General features: G+C 55.5%; 1 protein-coding gene across 5 annotated transcripts in view; it reads left to right on the top strand.

The window, feature by feature from the left end:
* The first annotated feature begins 2,227 nt into the window (after nt 1-2,227).
* Nucleotides 2,228-17,165, top strand: part of WSCD1 (WSC domain containing 1) — a 36,559-nt gene continuing 21,621 nt past the window's right edge. The window contains exons 1-2 of one of the 5 annotated variants that reach the window (XM_031467882.2): nt 2,228-2,402; nt 11,642-12,346. In XM_031467882.2, the coding sequence (XP_031323742.2) occupies nt 11,917-12,346 (430 nt within the window). In that variant the 5' untranslated portion in view covers nt 2,228-2,402; nt 11,642-11,916. The other 4 variants (XM_064495109.1, XM_031467881.2, XM_064495108.1 and 1 more) reach the window with 4 other exon arrangements.

Raw genomic sequence — 17,165 nt, 5'->3', positions numbered from 1 at the left:
AAATGACTTACAGGGAAGTTCATAAAAAGTGAACAAAGATGAGGTGCTTCCTCTGCCAAGCACACACGTGCACAGCGGGCAGGCGGGAGGAACGGAGCAGGGCTCTGCCACCTTCTTCCACCAGCACCTACTTGCTGCCTGAGCATCCTTACACCTTCTAGCTGATGACTGGTCCCCTAAGCTCTGTGTCTAACCCGATGTACTCCTGCCCTTGGCTGGCAGACCCTCAGTGCTTTCTGTTCTTTTGCCCCACCCAGGCGCTGCCTCTCTGCAGGTAGGACGGATGGTGGGGTCAGGCAATTCTAAACTGAATCCAACAACCCCTTTTCCAGCACCTGTCACATCAGACCCCACACCAGGGCCAGCTAGGGTTGTCATCAGAACTACCACCAGCTGGAAGACTCATCCTTGCTGTCAATTATTGGATGTATATATACCCTGTGCCAGGAAATCTGCGCTAGAAAGGAGACACTTTCCCCATTTTGCAGGTTGAAAAACTGTATCTGGGAGAAATGATTTAATTTGCCCAACAAAAGAAGCAGACTTGACTCCAGAGCACTCTCATTTCATTCCCCTGCCTCTCTTAAAGAAAAACCCTTCAATATCAATTAGACAACCTGCCCATTGTACAGAAAGGCAAACCAGGAAGCAGGAAGTTAAGTTTTGCATGAGGCCACACAGCCTCTTCAGGTCTAGCCAGAAAAGGAACACGGGCTTCCTGCCTATTCGAAGCCCAGGGCTCTCTCTGCTGCCTCTGAATTCCTGAAACTTTCAGGGCACCTCTGGTCCGTGCCTGGAAGGTCCAGCTGTTCCCAGACCAGACCAGTCTGGCCTACCTTCCCAGGCAGGTACGGATTCTTGCCCTCGCCTGCCCGGCTCTGGTATCTGCGGGCAGAGCTCAGCAGGGGGCACAATTACCATCTGTGTTGCTGGCACCTTCACAAAGGCATATTAAAGTCTCTGTGGTACTCACGCGAGAGAGCAAGTAAGTAGGCAGCCCAGCAAAGTGCTGAAGCCAGCTTCAGGTCTGAGTGCACGACTGGGTACCAGTAAGTCACTGCGCCATGGGAAAAAAGCAAGGGAAGAAGGAAGAAACTACATTCCTCCCTTTTGATATGTTGCCAAAGATTTTCTCCGTCCCTGAATGATGCTCTCTCCAACGATGCAGGGCTCCACCAGGAAGCAAAGGCAACCTCCACAGGCTACTCTGGGATGGTCAAGCCCATGTCCCCCTGCCAGGGTATGGATGGAGCAGCAGCCAAGAGCTACATGGTCAAAGAAGGAGGATGCTTGGATGCAGGTGCCCAGAAGTATTGGAGGGGCTCCTGGTAGGTGGATGCCATGCAGTGAGTCATCCACACTCTCCCTGGTGGCCAGTAGAATCCGATGGACACTTGTAAGATGACTGGATGCAAACAGAGATCTGTCTGTGACCTGAGCAGGAGGAAGCCATCTCTGAGTTCTTAGGAAGAAACATGGCAACCTTTGGGAAATTGCTTGGGTTCATAAAAATACGTCATGCCATTGGGGGTGGGTATAGCTCAGTGATAAAGCACACTCAGGGTTCAATCCCCAGTACCTCCATTTAAAAAGTCATGCTAGGCACATTGTGTTTAAAAAAAAATTGTTTATTTACTAAATATTTAGTGGGTATACCTATGTGTCAAGAATTCAGCTAGACACTAAGGAAACAGTTCTGAGACAGACATTTTCCTGGCTTGATGGGGGTGGAAATTCTAGCTCTGAGATCTGGGGAGTGAAGACAGACAATAAAGAAATAAACACACAAGGCAGTGATGCAGCCCGGGAACTGGACAGCGAGGTGGATGCTTCAGCTGGGACGTCCAGGCAAGCAGCATTTGGAGGACGAGAAGGCACCACAAGCCTGTACATCAAGGGATCATTTCTCCTGGAGAGGGCTTTGCAAATCAAAACGCACTGCAACCACGTACAGTGGGTTATTGTTGGTAATAAGAGCAACACACACATTCACAATCCGAAAGGGACATGTATGGGGGCTTTTCTGGAAGCCTGTATTGGCTGTGCCACCTCCCAGTTCCCCCCAAGGAAGCCCCCACCTTCATCCTGAGGGGGCTGACTGTTCTAACTCTGGCTGACTCACTGTGAGAACTTAAACAAGTCCCTTTCCCCTCTGGGTACCACTTGACTGATCTACATAAAGCAGGGCTCCGTCTGATCCCCAAGCTAATCCTCTCCCTGCCTGCCCTCCACCTGTTGAAAACGGGCTTCTCTGAGCCTTGCCAAGCAGCTCTGCCCCTAGTGGGAGCTGGAGGCATGAAACTCGCTTTCAGAAAGACCAGGTTATAGCCATGCCACCACCAGCTGCTCCTGCAGCCTCTGCTGGTCCTCAGCCTCCAGAGCATCTCAGCAGCCAGCCCTGGGTGAGGATAGGGCCCACAGATGCGCCTGGCAGGGCAGGGTGGCACCGCGGCTTGGGAACTTCTGAGGAGCAGGGATGGGGAGTAGAGGGGAAATTCTCAAGCTTGGATCCAGCCCTTATTTAAAGAAGGGGGTTGCGTATAGCAGTGTGGTTGTATACCTGTGTCTATCAGTGCCGGTCTGCCTCAGTGTATGCGTGTGTGTGCGCGCGCGCATAAGGACGTGGGTGTCAGCGTCTAGCTCTGCACGGGACAGGGATCCAGTGTGTGTTCGCCTCTGTGTATTGCTATCGGAATGCTATGGAGTGTATATATGTGTGCCTGTCCCAGGTTGTTTCTGATAGTAAGTGGGAAAGAGCCGTGTGTGTGTGTGTGTGTGTGTGTGTGTGTGTGTGTGTGTGTGTGATGTGGGTGTCAGAGTCCATTCAGCGTGTTTGTATCAATGTGCGCCTGTCTCCGTGTTTGTGTCTGAGCCAGTGTGGCCGCGTGCTGCTCAGTGTGGCAGTGCCCAATGTGTTTGTGTAGACGTGTATTGCTGAAAGCGCGAACGCATTCGCCTGGTGTGTGTTACGGCCAGCGAGGCTGTGTGTGTGTGTGTGTGTGTGTGTGTGTGTGTGTGTGTGTGTGTGTGTGTGTGTGCCTGCACGTATATGGGGATGGTTGTCAGCGTCTTTGCTGGGCAGTGGCGCGTGTGACCGCGCCGGGTGGGCTTGTCCCGCGGTCCAGGGCTAGGGTGGGCCCTCGCGGACCAGGGCTGGGGTGGGCCCCCGCCCCACCAACCGCGACCCCTCCCAGGGGCGGCGGGCAGACGAGTGCCTCTAGGACCCGGCGGCGGCCGGCCGCTGTCCCCGGGCCGCGCGAGTGAGCATGTGCAGAGCCGGGCGCCCGCTTGCCCGCCGCCCGTCGCCCGCCGCCCGCCACCCGCTCGGCGCCTGCCTGCTCCGCCGCCTCGGCTCAGCCGGGACGTCCGCAGCCCAGGGAGCCAGGCGCCAGCGGCGCCCAGTGCCCGGGGCGTGTCGGGCCGCTGGCCGGGGGCCGCCCGGGGGCGTGCGGGCGCCAGGGGCGCCTGGGCTCCGGGCACTGCGGGGCTGCGGGCTCGGCGCCCCGGGGAAGCGGGCGCGTGGCCGCCGGAGCAGGCGCCCCAGCCGGCCGCGATCCCGGGGTGAGTCTCGTCTCCGGGTACCCTAGGCGGGACCCCCGCGCGGGCTGCGGGCAGGGTTCCCCCAGCCGCGGGCCAACAAGTTTGTGTAGACGCAGCCGGGAGCGCGACGGGGCTGCACCTGTTCCGGCTCCGGGGCGCGCTGGCGCGGGGCGCCTCTCGCGGGGCCGGGGCGGCTTGGCCCGGGAGTGTGTGCGCGCGGGGCGGGGGTGGGGGTGAGCGCTCCGGCACGAGCGGGATGGGGCGAGGGTGCTCCAGGCAGTTTTCCAAGCTGCGTCCCCCTCCTGGAATCCTCAGAGACCGTCCGTTTCCCCGGAGGGAGCCGCGGGTCCGGGCCCGGGGAGGGGGCGAGGACAGGATTTGGGGTGCGCACTGCCTCTCTTAAGAGGAGACGTTTACCCAGCAGCAGCTCCCTCTCGTTCCGCCACCGCCAGGCTTCCGGTCAGCGGAGGGTTTTCTCCGTTTCTTGGTGAACTTGAACGGAGGCACGGGCAAAGGCGAAATGTACGTATTTTGTCCGGAAAATTACGCCAAGTAGAGCTTTGCATCTTCCTAGGTGTAGACTGAGACTCGCGACTGGAGGCTGCTAATTGCGTTTTTCCTTTCTCCTGCGAAGCCTTTTGGGGGGGTCCTCTGCCTCAGGATAACCTCTCTCGGATGTCTGTTTTCCTGAGCATCTGTGCCCGCGGATGGTGCCTGCTCAGGGCTGGCTGGCCCGTGGGGAGGCAGGGGCGGAGAGGAAGACTCCTGTCCCTTCTCTGAGCAGTGGGAAGTCTGGATGTAAAGGGTTCCAGCCCCCGCAGCCCTGCCCTGGGATCCAGCGCCTCCCAGCACTCATCTGGTCCCCAACTACTCCCAAGATGTACAGACTCAGAACTCCACTGTACTTTTCCAACAACATTAGAGGCTGTCATCCCTCTTGTCGCTGGAACAGCGTCGTTCAGTTTCTGGAGTACCTGGGCGATCCCATGTTGGGACACCGTGGTTGGGGTCGGGAGCTGGGGGCCTTTTCTTTTTCTCCTCTGAGTTGCCTAGGTTGTCAGGCACAGGAAGTGAGGGCTGGCGGCGAATGGAATACAGGAGGCAGAAAGCTGGCTAGCTCTGCTCTGTCTGCAGCAGCCCCTACCTGACGGTGGCAAGAGGTGGAGAGAAGGCATAGGGAAGGTTTCTCACAAGGATTCCCCTTGCATCCCCACACCCGCCCCACATACTTAGCTCTGGCCTTGAAAGTCCCTTGGAGAAGATGCTCCAGTGGGCCACCAGAGTCCAGCGGTTCTAGGGGGAGGAGCAGCAGTGTTGGTCTCCCCTGCACGCTGGCTAGAGGAAGCTTGGCAGGCAGCCAGGCTGGTGGGCTGACCGTGGCAGCCTTATCTTCCCCGGGAGAAGCCCCTGGCCCTCTCCTACAGCTGCATCCTCCTGTCTTCAGCAGGACACTTCCCCAGCTCCTCCGGAGGGATGTCTATTTTGTGGGGGAACAGATCTCTCATTTCAGTGGGCGTTGGAGCCCTATGGGGTGCTGTCCTGTGGCCTACAGCCTGTCTGGCTGGAAGCAAAGAGACGCCTGGACTAGGCAAAAGGCCAGACCCCCTCCCCTTCCCTCCTGTTTGCCTAACCAGGCAGAAGTGAAGGCTGTGGACCACCAGTTGGTCAGCTGCTACAGCCTGAGCCTCCAGGCCAGAAACGAGCCGTATCTGAGCAGCGCCTCTTGAAGAGACATGTTTCTCTCTACAGACCCTCCTGGCTTGTGCTCCCATCCGGCTCAGACCCTGGTCAGCCAGGGTGAGACCAGTCCCCCAGACTCTCCCTCAAGCTATGCTGAGGTCTGGGCAAAGGACTCTGGGACAGATCTGTGTTTAGACCTTCAGGGTCTTTCTCCATAAGATGTGAGTGATGATCGTCCCCCTAGCAGGGGCAGAGTGGGGCTGGAGGTAGGCCTTGCTCAGCTGGGGAGTGAGTGCTTCAACGTGGCCTTGGCTCCCATCTCCCTGGGCCTCGTGGTCTTGTTTTCATGCTGCTGCTTCTGATCTCTCTTCATTGTGGCTTTAAGAATCAGCATTTGACATATCACCTGGAAAGCTGTCAGCAGGGTGGCGCTTTTGGAGAACATAATTAGGGAGGAACTCTGTCTCCCAGTGTGGACATGAGAGTAGTTGCAAGGGTGGACTGGATTCATTTTGGAAGCCATAAAATACCGTGTGCCTCTCAGTAGCTGTTCAGGCCTCTCCCCTCCACTTTGGTTCTCTTTTCTTGCTGCTAGAAACTCCTGAGGGGGCCAGGAGGATTCTGAGGACAAGAAGCCCCAAGGTGTCTTGGGCCGCCTCCCACAGCATAAGTCCCCCATCCCAGTGATGCAGGCCCAGTGGGCCTAGAGCCAGAGTGGGGCAAGGCTGGCTTTGGCTGGGTGCTCCACCCACTTGCCCAGATTTATCCAAATCATTCAGCAGGGCTTGGACAGCCCTCAAGAGTTTGCCACTCAGTGGGAGAAACATATGAACACATGAACAAAATTGGGTTCTATTAAAGAGGTGGCCCAGAGATAGCCTAGGAGAGTCTGTGTCTTGCTGTTGCAAGAGTGGGTTGGGCTCCAGATCAACCAACTTAAAAGGGGACATGCCAGCCCCCGTGGTAGTGTTCTGTCTCTCTTTGCATCCTCGGCCCCTAGCGTGGTGCCTGGAAGAACTGCCATCCCTGGAGTTGAACAAATGAGGGCCACATGATACGATAGATGATGCCACCAACCTGGAGTCCGAAAACTTGAGTTCAGTCTAACCAGAGCTGCTTGTCTTTGATCAGGTTAACTTGAGTTCTGTCTGTCCCAAATTCTGCATCTCCATGATGGAGATGGTAATGAGTTTGACTTCACAAGTCTATGGGAAGACCACTCATTCACTTGGTGATCTGTTGATTCATTCTGCGCACTTGAGAGGGTGTGAAAGTACCTTGTAGTCTCTAATGTGGTACCTAAAGATTTATTTTATTTATATGAACTGCAGCATTGGGTTTGCATTGGAGTTTCAACCTTTATACCTTTTTGCAACACTTCTTATTTTGGACCTTTTCTCTTAAGTCCAGATCCAAAGATTTGCCTCCTCAAAGGCAGGGACTCCACCCTCTTCCCATTTCCTGGACCTTTTCCCACTCCAGGGCCCAGAAGACATATGTTTAGTGGGTCCTTTGCTCTTTTTCTGAGCTTCCAAGATCCGGAGGCGTGGGACCCTGGGGTGAGGGCAGCATGGCCCTGAGCACTGGAGGGTGGCCAATGGGCACAGATTTCTGGGGTCTGCCCTGTGCCCCACCCAGAGGTGGACAGAGGCACTGACTATGTCTGTGAGGGGCTCACAGGCTGGGAGGAGAGGTGGGCAGAGTAGCTAGGAGCCCTGACCCAAGGCAGGACAAGTTACCCAGAGCATCTAGCCTCACCGTTGAGCACGGTAGAGCAGCTCTGCTCTGGGAATCAGGAAGGCTTTGTGGAAGGGGTGGTATTGGAGTTGAGCCTTGGTGGTCACAAAGCATTTCAGAACATCAGGATGGGGCCCAGGCATCCCTGGCCAATGGAAGAGTATGTGTGTGCTTGGGGGGCTGGGCATGAAACATCAACTGCTGGCCAGGGGACAGTGCTCTGTTTGGGGCACAAAGTTCTGGAAGGAATATTGAAAGGAAGTTGCTGGGAGCCTGAACTAGGAAGGGCCACCAAATGCCAGGCTGAGGCACTTGAACTTGGTCATCTGAGTCCTGGGGAGCCATCGCAGGCTGTAGCATTGCTAGTTCTTGGTGTTAGAAAGATCTCTTTGTTAGGCTGCTGGGAGCAGGCAGCCTCTGGGTCTCTGAGAGGAGGCAGGGTCCAGATGTCAGGTGCTGAGGCTGAGCCAGGCAGAGGCAGGGGTGGAAGGTGAGAAGAGACAGGGGAGGGGTGATTGAGAGCCCTGAGCCCAGCTGGAGGCTCCCTGGTGTGGCTTTGCTGAGGTCCCGAGGCTGAGACATCCCTCCTACCCTGGCCGCTGGTCATGGAGGCTGGGGCTCCAGGCTGCTGGACCACGAGTCTAGCATCTCCCGGTCGGGGGATCAACACGTTGGTCCCTGTTCCTCATCTTCAGGGCTCTCACCCTGCTAAGAGCGCACCACTCTGGATCCCCAGAGGATTGCAGCCCTCACTGCAGTGGTCACAGTGGCTGAGACGCTTCTAGGGTGGCTGGAATTTTTCTCCCCTCACCTGCCACTGCCTGTCCTGTCTGGCCAGGGATGGTGGGGCCGTAGAGTCACCTGACCGAACCCCAGTGGCCACTGGTGGCCTTGGCCAAGATGTTCCGCCCAGCTGAGCATTAGAGACTTGGGTTCTCCGGTGGGGGTAATCAGGGGATCTGCGTCGCTGGGAGATGTGGAGTAAACGAGATGGTGCAAGTGAAACACACAGCCCAGTGCAGCCTATTGATTAATGCTGCAAGTGCTTCAGAAGTGGTGGCACTGCAAAATCAAACAGTTGCTAACAGCTCTCTTAGCATGGGAGCAGCCTCAAGGAAGACTGGGACACTGGGCCCACCCCAGGGGGTTGGGGGCCAAGAGGAGGTGAGGGTGGCAGGCGTCCCCCACGGCACAGCTGCCGCGAGCCTCTCCTCCAGCGTTTCTGTGTTTGCCTCTTTTGCTTTCATGAGCCACGGTCTGTAGGTAACAGCAGGTTTGCTCTGATCCAATCCCACAACAATGCTGATCTGCCCCCATTTAACAGATGAGGGGCCTGAGGCTCTGCCCTGTGGAGTGACTTGCTCAAGGTGGATTTGCTATAACTGAGGGCCTCCCAGCTTGGGGGTGCAGCGGGCTCAGCTGATGGACAGTGGTTAGGTATCCCCCCAGGTGTTGTCCGGTTCTGCTGGCCAGCTGCCTCGTGGCGTGGCTGTGAGCCCTTGTGCAGATGCTGCACGTGGCTCAGCCCACCCCGAGGCTGCTTTTGGGTTCAGCCACTCAACAAACACTTACGGGCCCTGCCGTGCTGGCTGTGTGCTAGGATCTGGGGATGTGGAGGTGAATCAGGTGTGATCTGTACCCCGGGGGAGAGGTCAGCATGGCAGGAATGGGGGACAGGTGGCAAGTGTAATATGGGTGGGAACTGTGGCGGAAGTGTGTGCCGAAGGACAGGTCCCTAATGCTTTGAGTGTGCAGGTACCCTGCCCAGGCCACAGCAGATGCTCTAGGCTGGGAGTCAGCTCTGTGATTTTAAAGGTTCGGAGTGGCAGCCTGCCTAATAGGAAGTCAGGGTCACTGAGCTCTGGCCTGAAAGTAGCTGTCCCCTGTCTCCATGCCCAGTGCCCACCTCCCCAGACCAGGGGAGGCCCCTCTGGGAAGGGGAGACTCTAAAGAGGACCTTGGGGGGTCTTGGGGAACCTGGGTGTGATCACTCAAATCCATAATGATCAGCCCTGATAATGCCGCACCCCACTGCACCCTCCCCTCCTGTAGCATGTTCCCAGACCCTGTGTACAAAATGTGTGTGGAATTTGGGCCACGTCTTGCCTTCAAAATTCTGAACGGTTGATCTATTGCCCGCCTTTTGGCTCCATCTCATCAGAACCTTTCTTTCCACAGCAGGAGTCCTCGCTCCCCTCTTATTTTAGTTTTACAGGATTTTTCACTGATAGAATCCCAGTCTTGTAACCAGAGGCCTTTTGCAACAGATCTGGAAACCTCTCTTCCTAGAATTACAACACAGGAAGGATTACACATGAAGCTCGGGCACCGTGTTAACTTCCATGCGTCTGTGAGACCCGAACTGGTGACGCTGGGTCCTTTGTGCTCACATACTCTCCGAGTCTCCCATGGTTCTGGAGAGGCCCCTGCGGTTCTGGATAAGTGCAATTTGAGATTTCATGGCCCTAAGACCCCTACAGAAGCAGGTTTCTGATATCAGGATTCGCCTGTCAATTTATCTTCCCATTCATTAGAAAAAATTTATTCAAAAACAGAGTGGCTGAGCATTTAAGCTGCTGGGGCTCACGCAGGGGGCTGGAGTTAGCAAAATGAATAGGGTATTATGGCCTCTAGCCTTGAGTCAGTCACAGTTCTGTGAGGATGACTGACAAGTACAGGAACAATTAAAATTGCCCCAGGATGGTGAATGCCGGGATGGGGGTGGATGATGGTCAGGGAAAGCTTCTCGGAGGAAGTGACACCTGGGCTGAGCCTTGGAGGATACACAGGTGATTTGCCAGGTGAAGAGGGAGGAACATACATCGAATGCAGTGTGTCCAAAAGCACCAGGGCAGATGTGCTGTGATAGCTCCGCTGGACCGTGGGGTGCGTGCGTGTGTGTGTGGGGGGGTACGTACGTGTACGCACATGCGCACATGGGATGGGGCAGCGGAAGGAAAGGGCCTGGCAAGAGATGAGTTGGACAGGCTGGATCAGGAAGGGGGCCTCGTATGTCACGCTAAGGAGCTTGGAGTTTTATCCCCAAAGCCACAGGGAGCTATTGAAAGGGGTTTTAAGCAGGGGAGCGCCATGATCAGATTTGCGTGTTAGGAGGATCACCCTGGCAGCCCTGTGGAGGATGGATTGGAGGGGCCAAAGCAAGAGGCAGGAAGATCAGTCAGGATTTCTTAGGATTTTCTCTGCAGTTTCACAAATCTGACGAGGCTGGCGGGGGTGGGCCTGGCACGCAGCGGCTTAGAGAGAAAATAAAAGCTCTGGAGACCCATCTGAAATGGCTCCCGGACTCCGAGTTTAATTCCACCTTCCTTTGCTAATGCCCAAGCCTGCCACCCCACCCCCAGCCTCAAGGACCCGCTGACCCCATCTTCCCAGATCCTGCCCGGAAGCCCCAGGACCTGGCCGCTCTTGGCGTTCCGTCTGAGAGGGTCAGGCTGGTCTGGCCCCCCGACACTGAGCCTGGAATGCCAGGCCACAAGAGCCCAAACGTTGTCTTTCCTCTCACACCCGGCCGCTGTCCCCAGGGCACAGAGCAGCCATTGAGGAACTGTGCGGGCCTGGCGGGGGTCCCGGGCCACGGTAGTTACAGGCAGTGGCTTAGTCACGCTCCTCGGAGCCTTTCTCCCTGGGACAAGCCTGTCCTTGTGTTAAAGGCTGTCCTTGCCCAGCTGCCCGGCTCAGGGCAGCTGCAGACCCCTCTGCCAACCCCCAACAGTGCACTTCAGAGGCGCCACCAGTGGAAACCAAAGCCCAGTGTGAGAGCTGAGTCCTGGGGAGCAGAGGGGCCCCTGCAAGGCTGCTCCGAGAGCTTCCCCTGCCCCCACCTTGGCCACACCGGGGGCCCCGCCTCCTTTGGCAGGTGCATGGCCAGGTGGTCTCCTGTTCCTTTGGTTCTGACCTGCCACCTTCAGGAAGCCTGGATGGCTATGCAAGCCCACCCCCTCCCCTGTGCCCTCTCCTGTGTTAAAACCCACCCATCCCTGCAGAACCATTTCCAAAAGACAGCTAGCAGTCCTGATGCACCCCGGGAGTCAGCAGTTGGCACGCATGTATTGAGCACCTGCTGTAGACTCAGGCCCTGGGCTGGGTGCCCTCGTAGGTGGTAGGGGTCTTATTACAGGCTAGGCCGTGTAGGGGTCCAGAGTACAGGCTCTGGAGGCAGACTGTGCCAACCTTTGGCTCCTCTGCTCACCAGCTGTGTGACTTTGGAAATGTAACTTTGGCTCCTTTTGCCACAGTTTCCTCATCTGTAAAAGGGGGAGAACAGAGTATCTACCTTGCTGGATTGGTGTGAGGATTGAACTGGATGATACAGAAAGTGTTTAGCTCAGTGCCTGACACATAGCTAGGATTCAGTACAAAGCCACTGTTGTTCCTCCCCCTTACTGCTGTCATTATTGGATCTTCACTCCTGCTCCAGGATAGTGTTAGTCTCATTTTATAGCTGAGGAAACTGAGGCCCAGAGAGGTTAGGTAACCCACCTGATGTCACACAGCTGTCCAGTGGCAGAGCTGGGATTTGAACGCAGCTCTCTGTCCAGTGCTCCAGCAACACAGCTGGCCCTTTTGTTAAACAGAGCACAGGAGTGCAGGGCTCCTGACCCTGGAGCAGTGGGAGTGGTGGACCCTCCTATTGCATCTAAGTGCTTTTTCTCTTCTTTTCCAGATTTCTGAGCCAGGAGATGAGGGCCGCTAGAGCTCAGGGATGGTGAGGTTCTTGACCCCTGGGCAAAAGCTGCAGCTGCCAGGTCCAGGGGTGGAGATGAGTGATGATGCCATTTGAGTACCTGCTGGAAACGGGGCAGGAGGAACAGTAGTCCCAGGAGAGTGCCGGCCCGTGCCAGGATGCGGGGATGACGCCTCTGGAGGCCCCGGCCTCCCTCCCGCCTGGGTGCTAGGAGCCGTCCCGGGCTCCAGCCGGGAGCCCCGCTGCCCAGGGGCATGGCCAAACCTTTCTTCCGGCTCCAGAAGTTTCTCCGCCGAACGCAGTTCCTGCTCTTCTTCCTCACAGCCGCCTACCTGATGACTGGCAGCCTGTTGCTTCTGCAGCGGGCCCGCGTGGGCCTCCTGCCGCCAGGCCCCCGGGCGCCTGGCCCCCTGCAGGCCTTGCCTGTGGCCGCCGTGGCGCTGGGCGTGGGCCTGCTGGACAGCCGAGCCCTGCACGACCCTCGGGTCAGCCCGGAGCTGCTACTCGGCGTGGACGTGCTGCAGGGCCCCCTGGCCCGGCCCCGGCCCAGCCCCCGCTGGCTCCGCAGCCGCAACTCGGAGCTGCGCCAGCTGCGGCGCCGCTGGTTCCATCACTTCATGGGGGACCCCCAGGGGCCGCCCGCCCTGGGCCCCGAGGCCCCCAGGCCAGCCGCCAGCAGCCGAGGTAGGTGCTCAGCCCTGGGCCTCCTTGCATGTAAGGGAGCTACTCCTAGGAGCCCCGTTTGGAGACATAGGACTGGTGTCCCCTCTCCCTAGCCCTGGCAGCAGCCTGAGAAGTAGGCACTGCAGGCCCATGGCCCTCGCTCACTGTTTCGTCCCCCTGCTCTGCTGCAGACAGGAAGGGCCTGGGAGGGGTCGCCCTTTGGAGTTTTGCTCACTTGCCAGCTGGACGTGCGCGTGGCTTGAGGCTGAGATGTGCGAGCATCTTAGAGCTGAGACGGACCTCGGCTGGATCCTGGCTCATTCCCAAGCATCTTGGGTGACCTTGGACATGTTGCTGAACTTCTCTGGGTCCCTTGGAAACGGAGATAGAGATTCCTTCCCCAAGGTTGGGGTGAAGATTCAATGCAGTAATATAGAGTGGTGTTTCAAAAAGTGGGGACCCAGACCAGCCACCTAGCACCACCTGGGAGCTCGTTACAAGTGCACATTCTCGGGTCCTCTCACAGTTACCAAGTCCCCAGCTCTGGAGCAGGGGCCAGAGGTCTCCAGGTGGCTCTGATGCGTGCCCAAGCTGAGGACCACTGGGCTGGAAGGCCTCGTGTGTTCGTTGGCACTCAGGAACCGGCAGCTATTACTGTTTAATAGCAACAGCTAACTGGTACAGCAGTGACCACGTGCATGTCAGTGCAGTATTTACAGGTGCTGTTATTACTGTAGCTCAGTTTTACAGGTGAAGAAGCCGAGGCATGGAGATGTTAAGTAAATTCTCCCAAGGTCATTCTCTTAGTTGGGGTTCCCTGGAAGCAAACCCTGAAACCAGGATTCAGATGGACGTGGTTTGTTTAGGATATGATCCCAGGAACACAGGTAGGGAGTGGGAGGTGAGACAAGGAAGAGAAGGTGGTCAGGAAAGGGTACATGACGGAGCTGGTGAGGACTTGGAGCAAGTGTGGAGCGTGTGTCTCAGGGTGCAGCCTAGAGACAGCAAGGCCTGGGAGATGTGGTCAGGGCACTAACCAGGATTGCCAGAGTCACACTGCTGGGGCTCCGTCATGGGGAGAACCTGGCTCCTTACACAGAGTTATCCAGACTGTGCAGGGCCCAGTAACCTAGCCTGGATCTGCTGAGCATCCAGGGAGTGTCATGGCCACTATGGGGTGGTGACTGATCTCAGTCAGTGTCTCAACATCCCTGTCACCACCCCATTTGGTTCTGTACCACCAATAACAGGGAAACTGCTCTCTCGACTGTAAGAAGTGTGGTTGGAGCTGAGAGTCCTCAGTGGCAGGATATAGGAGCAGAAGAGGCAAGAGCCTTAGGAGAACAACTCTGGAAGCCGAGTACAATGAAGACTGGAGGACTGTGCCTTCAACAAGAAAGAAACTTCCATGGAAGGATGTTTCATCTGAAATCCTCTAGGTCAGAAACCTAGTATGGGATTCCTCAGCAAGGCTTCCATATAAGAATGAGAGAATTCAGGAGCTGGTTCTACAGCTCATTTCACATAGGTATGATCGCTGTAAACTGCACACCAAAAAGCTGGGTCTCTATGCAGGCAACGCCAGTGGAACTCGTTTAGACTAAAGTGTAAATGACTGACCAAAGTTGTCATGGATTTCTTGAAAAGAAGGCATGGAAAGAGCACAAGTTTTGAAAACTGACCTAGGTTTCTCTCTTGCTATTGCCAATTATTGGTTCTGTGACCATGGGCAAATTAGATGCGATTTTCTCTTTATTTCTCTCAATCCACATCTTTTGAAGCCCCACGGATGAGTCTCTGTGTGTGCCTTCACTGTGCACTAGAGGAGCTCAGTCTGGTGGCAGAATCAGGTGTGCACCCAGATGATTCCCACACAGTGTGCCTGAGGCGTGTTAGAGACGTGTGCAAGGAGCTTTGGGACCATTAGAGGTGACAGGTTCTTTGTAATCTGGCTTTGGGGTGACTGATGAGCAGATGTGAGGACTCAGGGTGATCTGGTTTTAGCTGTAGATGTAGATTCTGTACATCCAGAGAAACCAGTGGGCACCCCTTTACTTGAGTCATCACTTACAGAATCTATGGAAGGAGCTATGATGAAAACTGAAGAGATGACGGTGAGATGTGAACAGGACAGATAAGTCACCCATTCAACACCAGTGTGTTCTTTCTCGTTAAAATAGTGAAACAGCTCCTGCCCTGAGCCCCCGAGCTGAATTCTGCACTCTGGCTGACCCTCTCTGGTGATCCCCAGACCTAGCCAGTGAAGGGTTAATGCCTGGTCCCGCAGGAGTACCAAGTTCTGATATAAAATGGTGACAGTTCTGATGGGTCACTGTCCCCCACTCCATAGGTCATTCGATATATTGAACATCTCCCAGGACTGGAGGAAGAACTCGCACTCTGGGAGAGGCCGTGGTGTCACGTGGCTGGGGATCTTCAGGGAAAGCAGGGAGAGGTGGCAGTGACCTGAAAACCCTCTGGGAGCCCCCTTCCCCTCTTTCCGTGGGCCCTGCACAGCCAGGTGGGCCTCCCTGGTGGAGAGGAGCCCGCAGGCTGGCCCTTGGGACAGCTGCTGGGGCTGCAGACAAAGACAGCGTCTCTTTGCGGCCCGGGCAGCCCGCCATCCTCCTGCAAGGGGATCCTGTGAGCCTCAGAAGCTGCAGGAGGCCCCATCAATCACAGAGCATTTCATTATACCTTGGACAACATCCATAATGGAATAAAATGTCAGTAAGTTTACTGGGGGAAAAATAGTAACTTCTCCATAGCCAGTTTGTTTTTTATTGATAGTAATTTCCAAAGACATTCCAATATCTCCAAAGCCATCGTTAATAGCCTCACGGCATGTCCATTTTGATGTGCAAATGAACAGATGCGGAGTCACAGACAATAATGCATCGCCTCCATTTCAGCCGAAAGTAATAAATCCGCCTCGGAATGTGTCCCAGCACATCCCTGGGAAGTCCTTTCTTTTCTGCACATTCTCACCTCTGTCAGGGAGTTAGAAAAGCCATTCATTATTTTTCCAGGAAAAGAGGGCTCACCGCCTCCTCACAGAGAGGGAGGCATCTGCGGCTCAGGCCCTCGCTACAAACTGAGACAGGGCCAGCCAGGCGTGGGCGTCCCCTCCAGACCGGTCAGTTCCACCCGATGGCCAGCTGGTAGCCAGCGAGCTGCTGCTTGTTTTGCGAGCCTGCCTGCTCGGAACCATTTCTTTCTCTCTTACTCATGCGTTCATTATTCAGCTAATATTTACGGAGCCATAGTCACCCTCGGCCCCGGGTTAGTGTGTCAGATCAGAATAATAATGGTTGTTACTTATCTGAGCATCTGTCATGTGCCAGGCACTGTTCTGCCTAGATGTACGTCTGTTATCGCACGTAATTTAATCTTCAGACAGCCTTATGATGTCAGCCGTGCCATCACCATTTTCATGATGAAAGATTTGCATTTCAGGGAAGTAATCTAGAAATGTTGATTATTAATAAGGATATAGTAAAAATAAAAAGTTACCACTGAGCCCCGTCCTCCATGCCACGCCTGCATTAGACACACTGCCGGCGTGGGACCTCATGGAATTCTCACGACCACTCCATGAATTCCGTGGGACCCTAACCCCATTTTACAGATGGGGAAGTGGAGGCTCGGGAAAGCGAGGTTGCACATGCCAGGTCACACAGCCAGCTCGAGGTGGAGCCCCCAAAACGCTATGTGCCAGTCTCAGCCTTCAGGGGTCTCGAGCCCAGGCACCTTTAGAACCTTCTGGTTAATTTCCCATCAACAGTGATACATGTTTAACAACCCCTGAGCTTGTGCTCCTGATGTCTACCTGAAAGCTGTAATAGAATTTCCTCTTTGCTGAGCAACACACATCAGAAATTTCTCAAATATTTGTTTTCTTTCACTAAGTGGGCAAACTGAGGGGAGCAACTGATTCTCACCAACCTGAGTGAAAGCTTTCTGGTATCGATAGTCCTGAGACTTATATAAAGAGAGAGAAGCTTGTGGGACATGGGTGTCTGGGGTCCCACAATGAGGGATGGAGCCTGTGTCTGTGGGTGGACACTGGGACACTGGGTGTGGTCCACTGGGTGTGGGTCACGTGTGTGCTGATGGGCATCGCCAGTGAAGGTGACCTCAAGAGGTTCATTGCCTAGAAGGGGGCGAGATCCCCTGGCAGATGTTGAGAAGGTGACTGTTGCTCTCTCCGCAGCCCTGGTGTTCTCTAACCTGAGGTCTCCGGGTCTTCAGCCGTTCTTGGCATAACGGAGAGTCCAGTCTCCCGCCATCTTAGCCATCTTCCTCTGCCTTGCCTTTCTCAACTCGGGGCCCTGGGAATTGCACATTGGTGTAGCCAAGGACCAGCCCCTCCTTGCACTTGGGCTCTCTGCTCCCGCTCTTGCATCTTCAAAGGATGCCAGCATTTTAGGAGCTCTGACCCCCTTCTGGCAAGTAGATGTTGATTGTTGACATCTTGCCTGACCTGGGGAGTCACCAGCTAAGTTGAAGTTGTGGTCCTGGCTCTTAATGAGCCTTAAATCCTGTTGCTGAGACAGGACACGCAGGTATAAAAGATTTTCAACAACAATAGTTAGTGATAAGGATTTGGGTGTCAGCAAGTTTTTCAGACATTCAGTCTAAGAATCCAGAGACAGGAGAGGCCATAATGGGCTGGAGTGGCCAGGGCTCTAAGCCGTCAAGGTCAGGTAGGAAGCAGAGCATGGATGTGAGGGAGGGAGCAGGGACACGTTCCAACATGGGCAGGAGAAGTGACCTGAGACAGGTGGAGGGGGAGGGGTGCATTTATCCATTTGACAGTAGGGGCAACCGAGGCACAGAA

Source organism: Camelus dromedarius, chromosome 16, assembly GCF_036321535.1.
Source record: "Camelus dromedarius isolate mCamDro1 chromosome 16, mCamDro1.pat, whole genome shotgun sequence".
NCBI classification, from domain to species: Eukaryota; Metazoa; Chordata; class Mammalia; order Artiodactyla; family Camelidae; genus Camelus; species Camelus dromedarius.
This window is presented reverse-complemented; position numbering and strand designations above follow the sequence as displayed.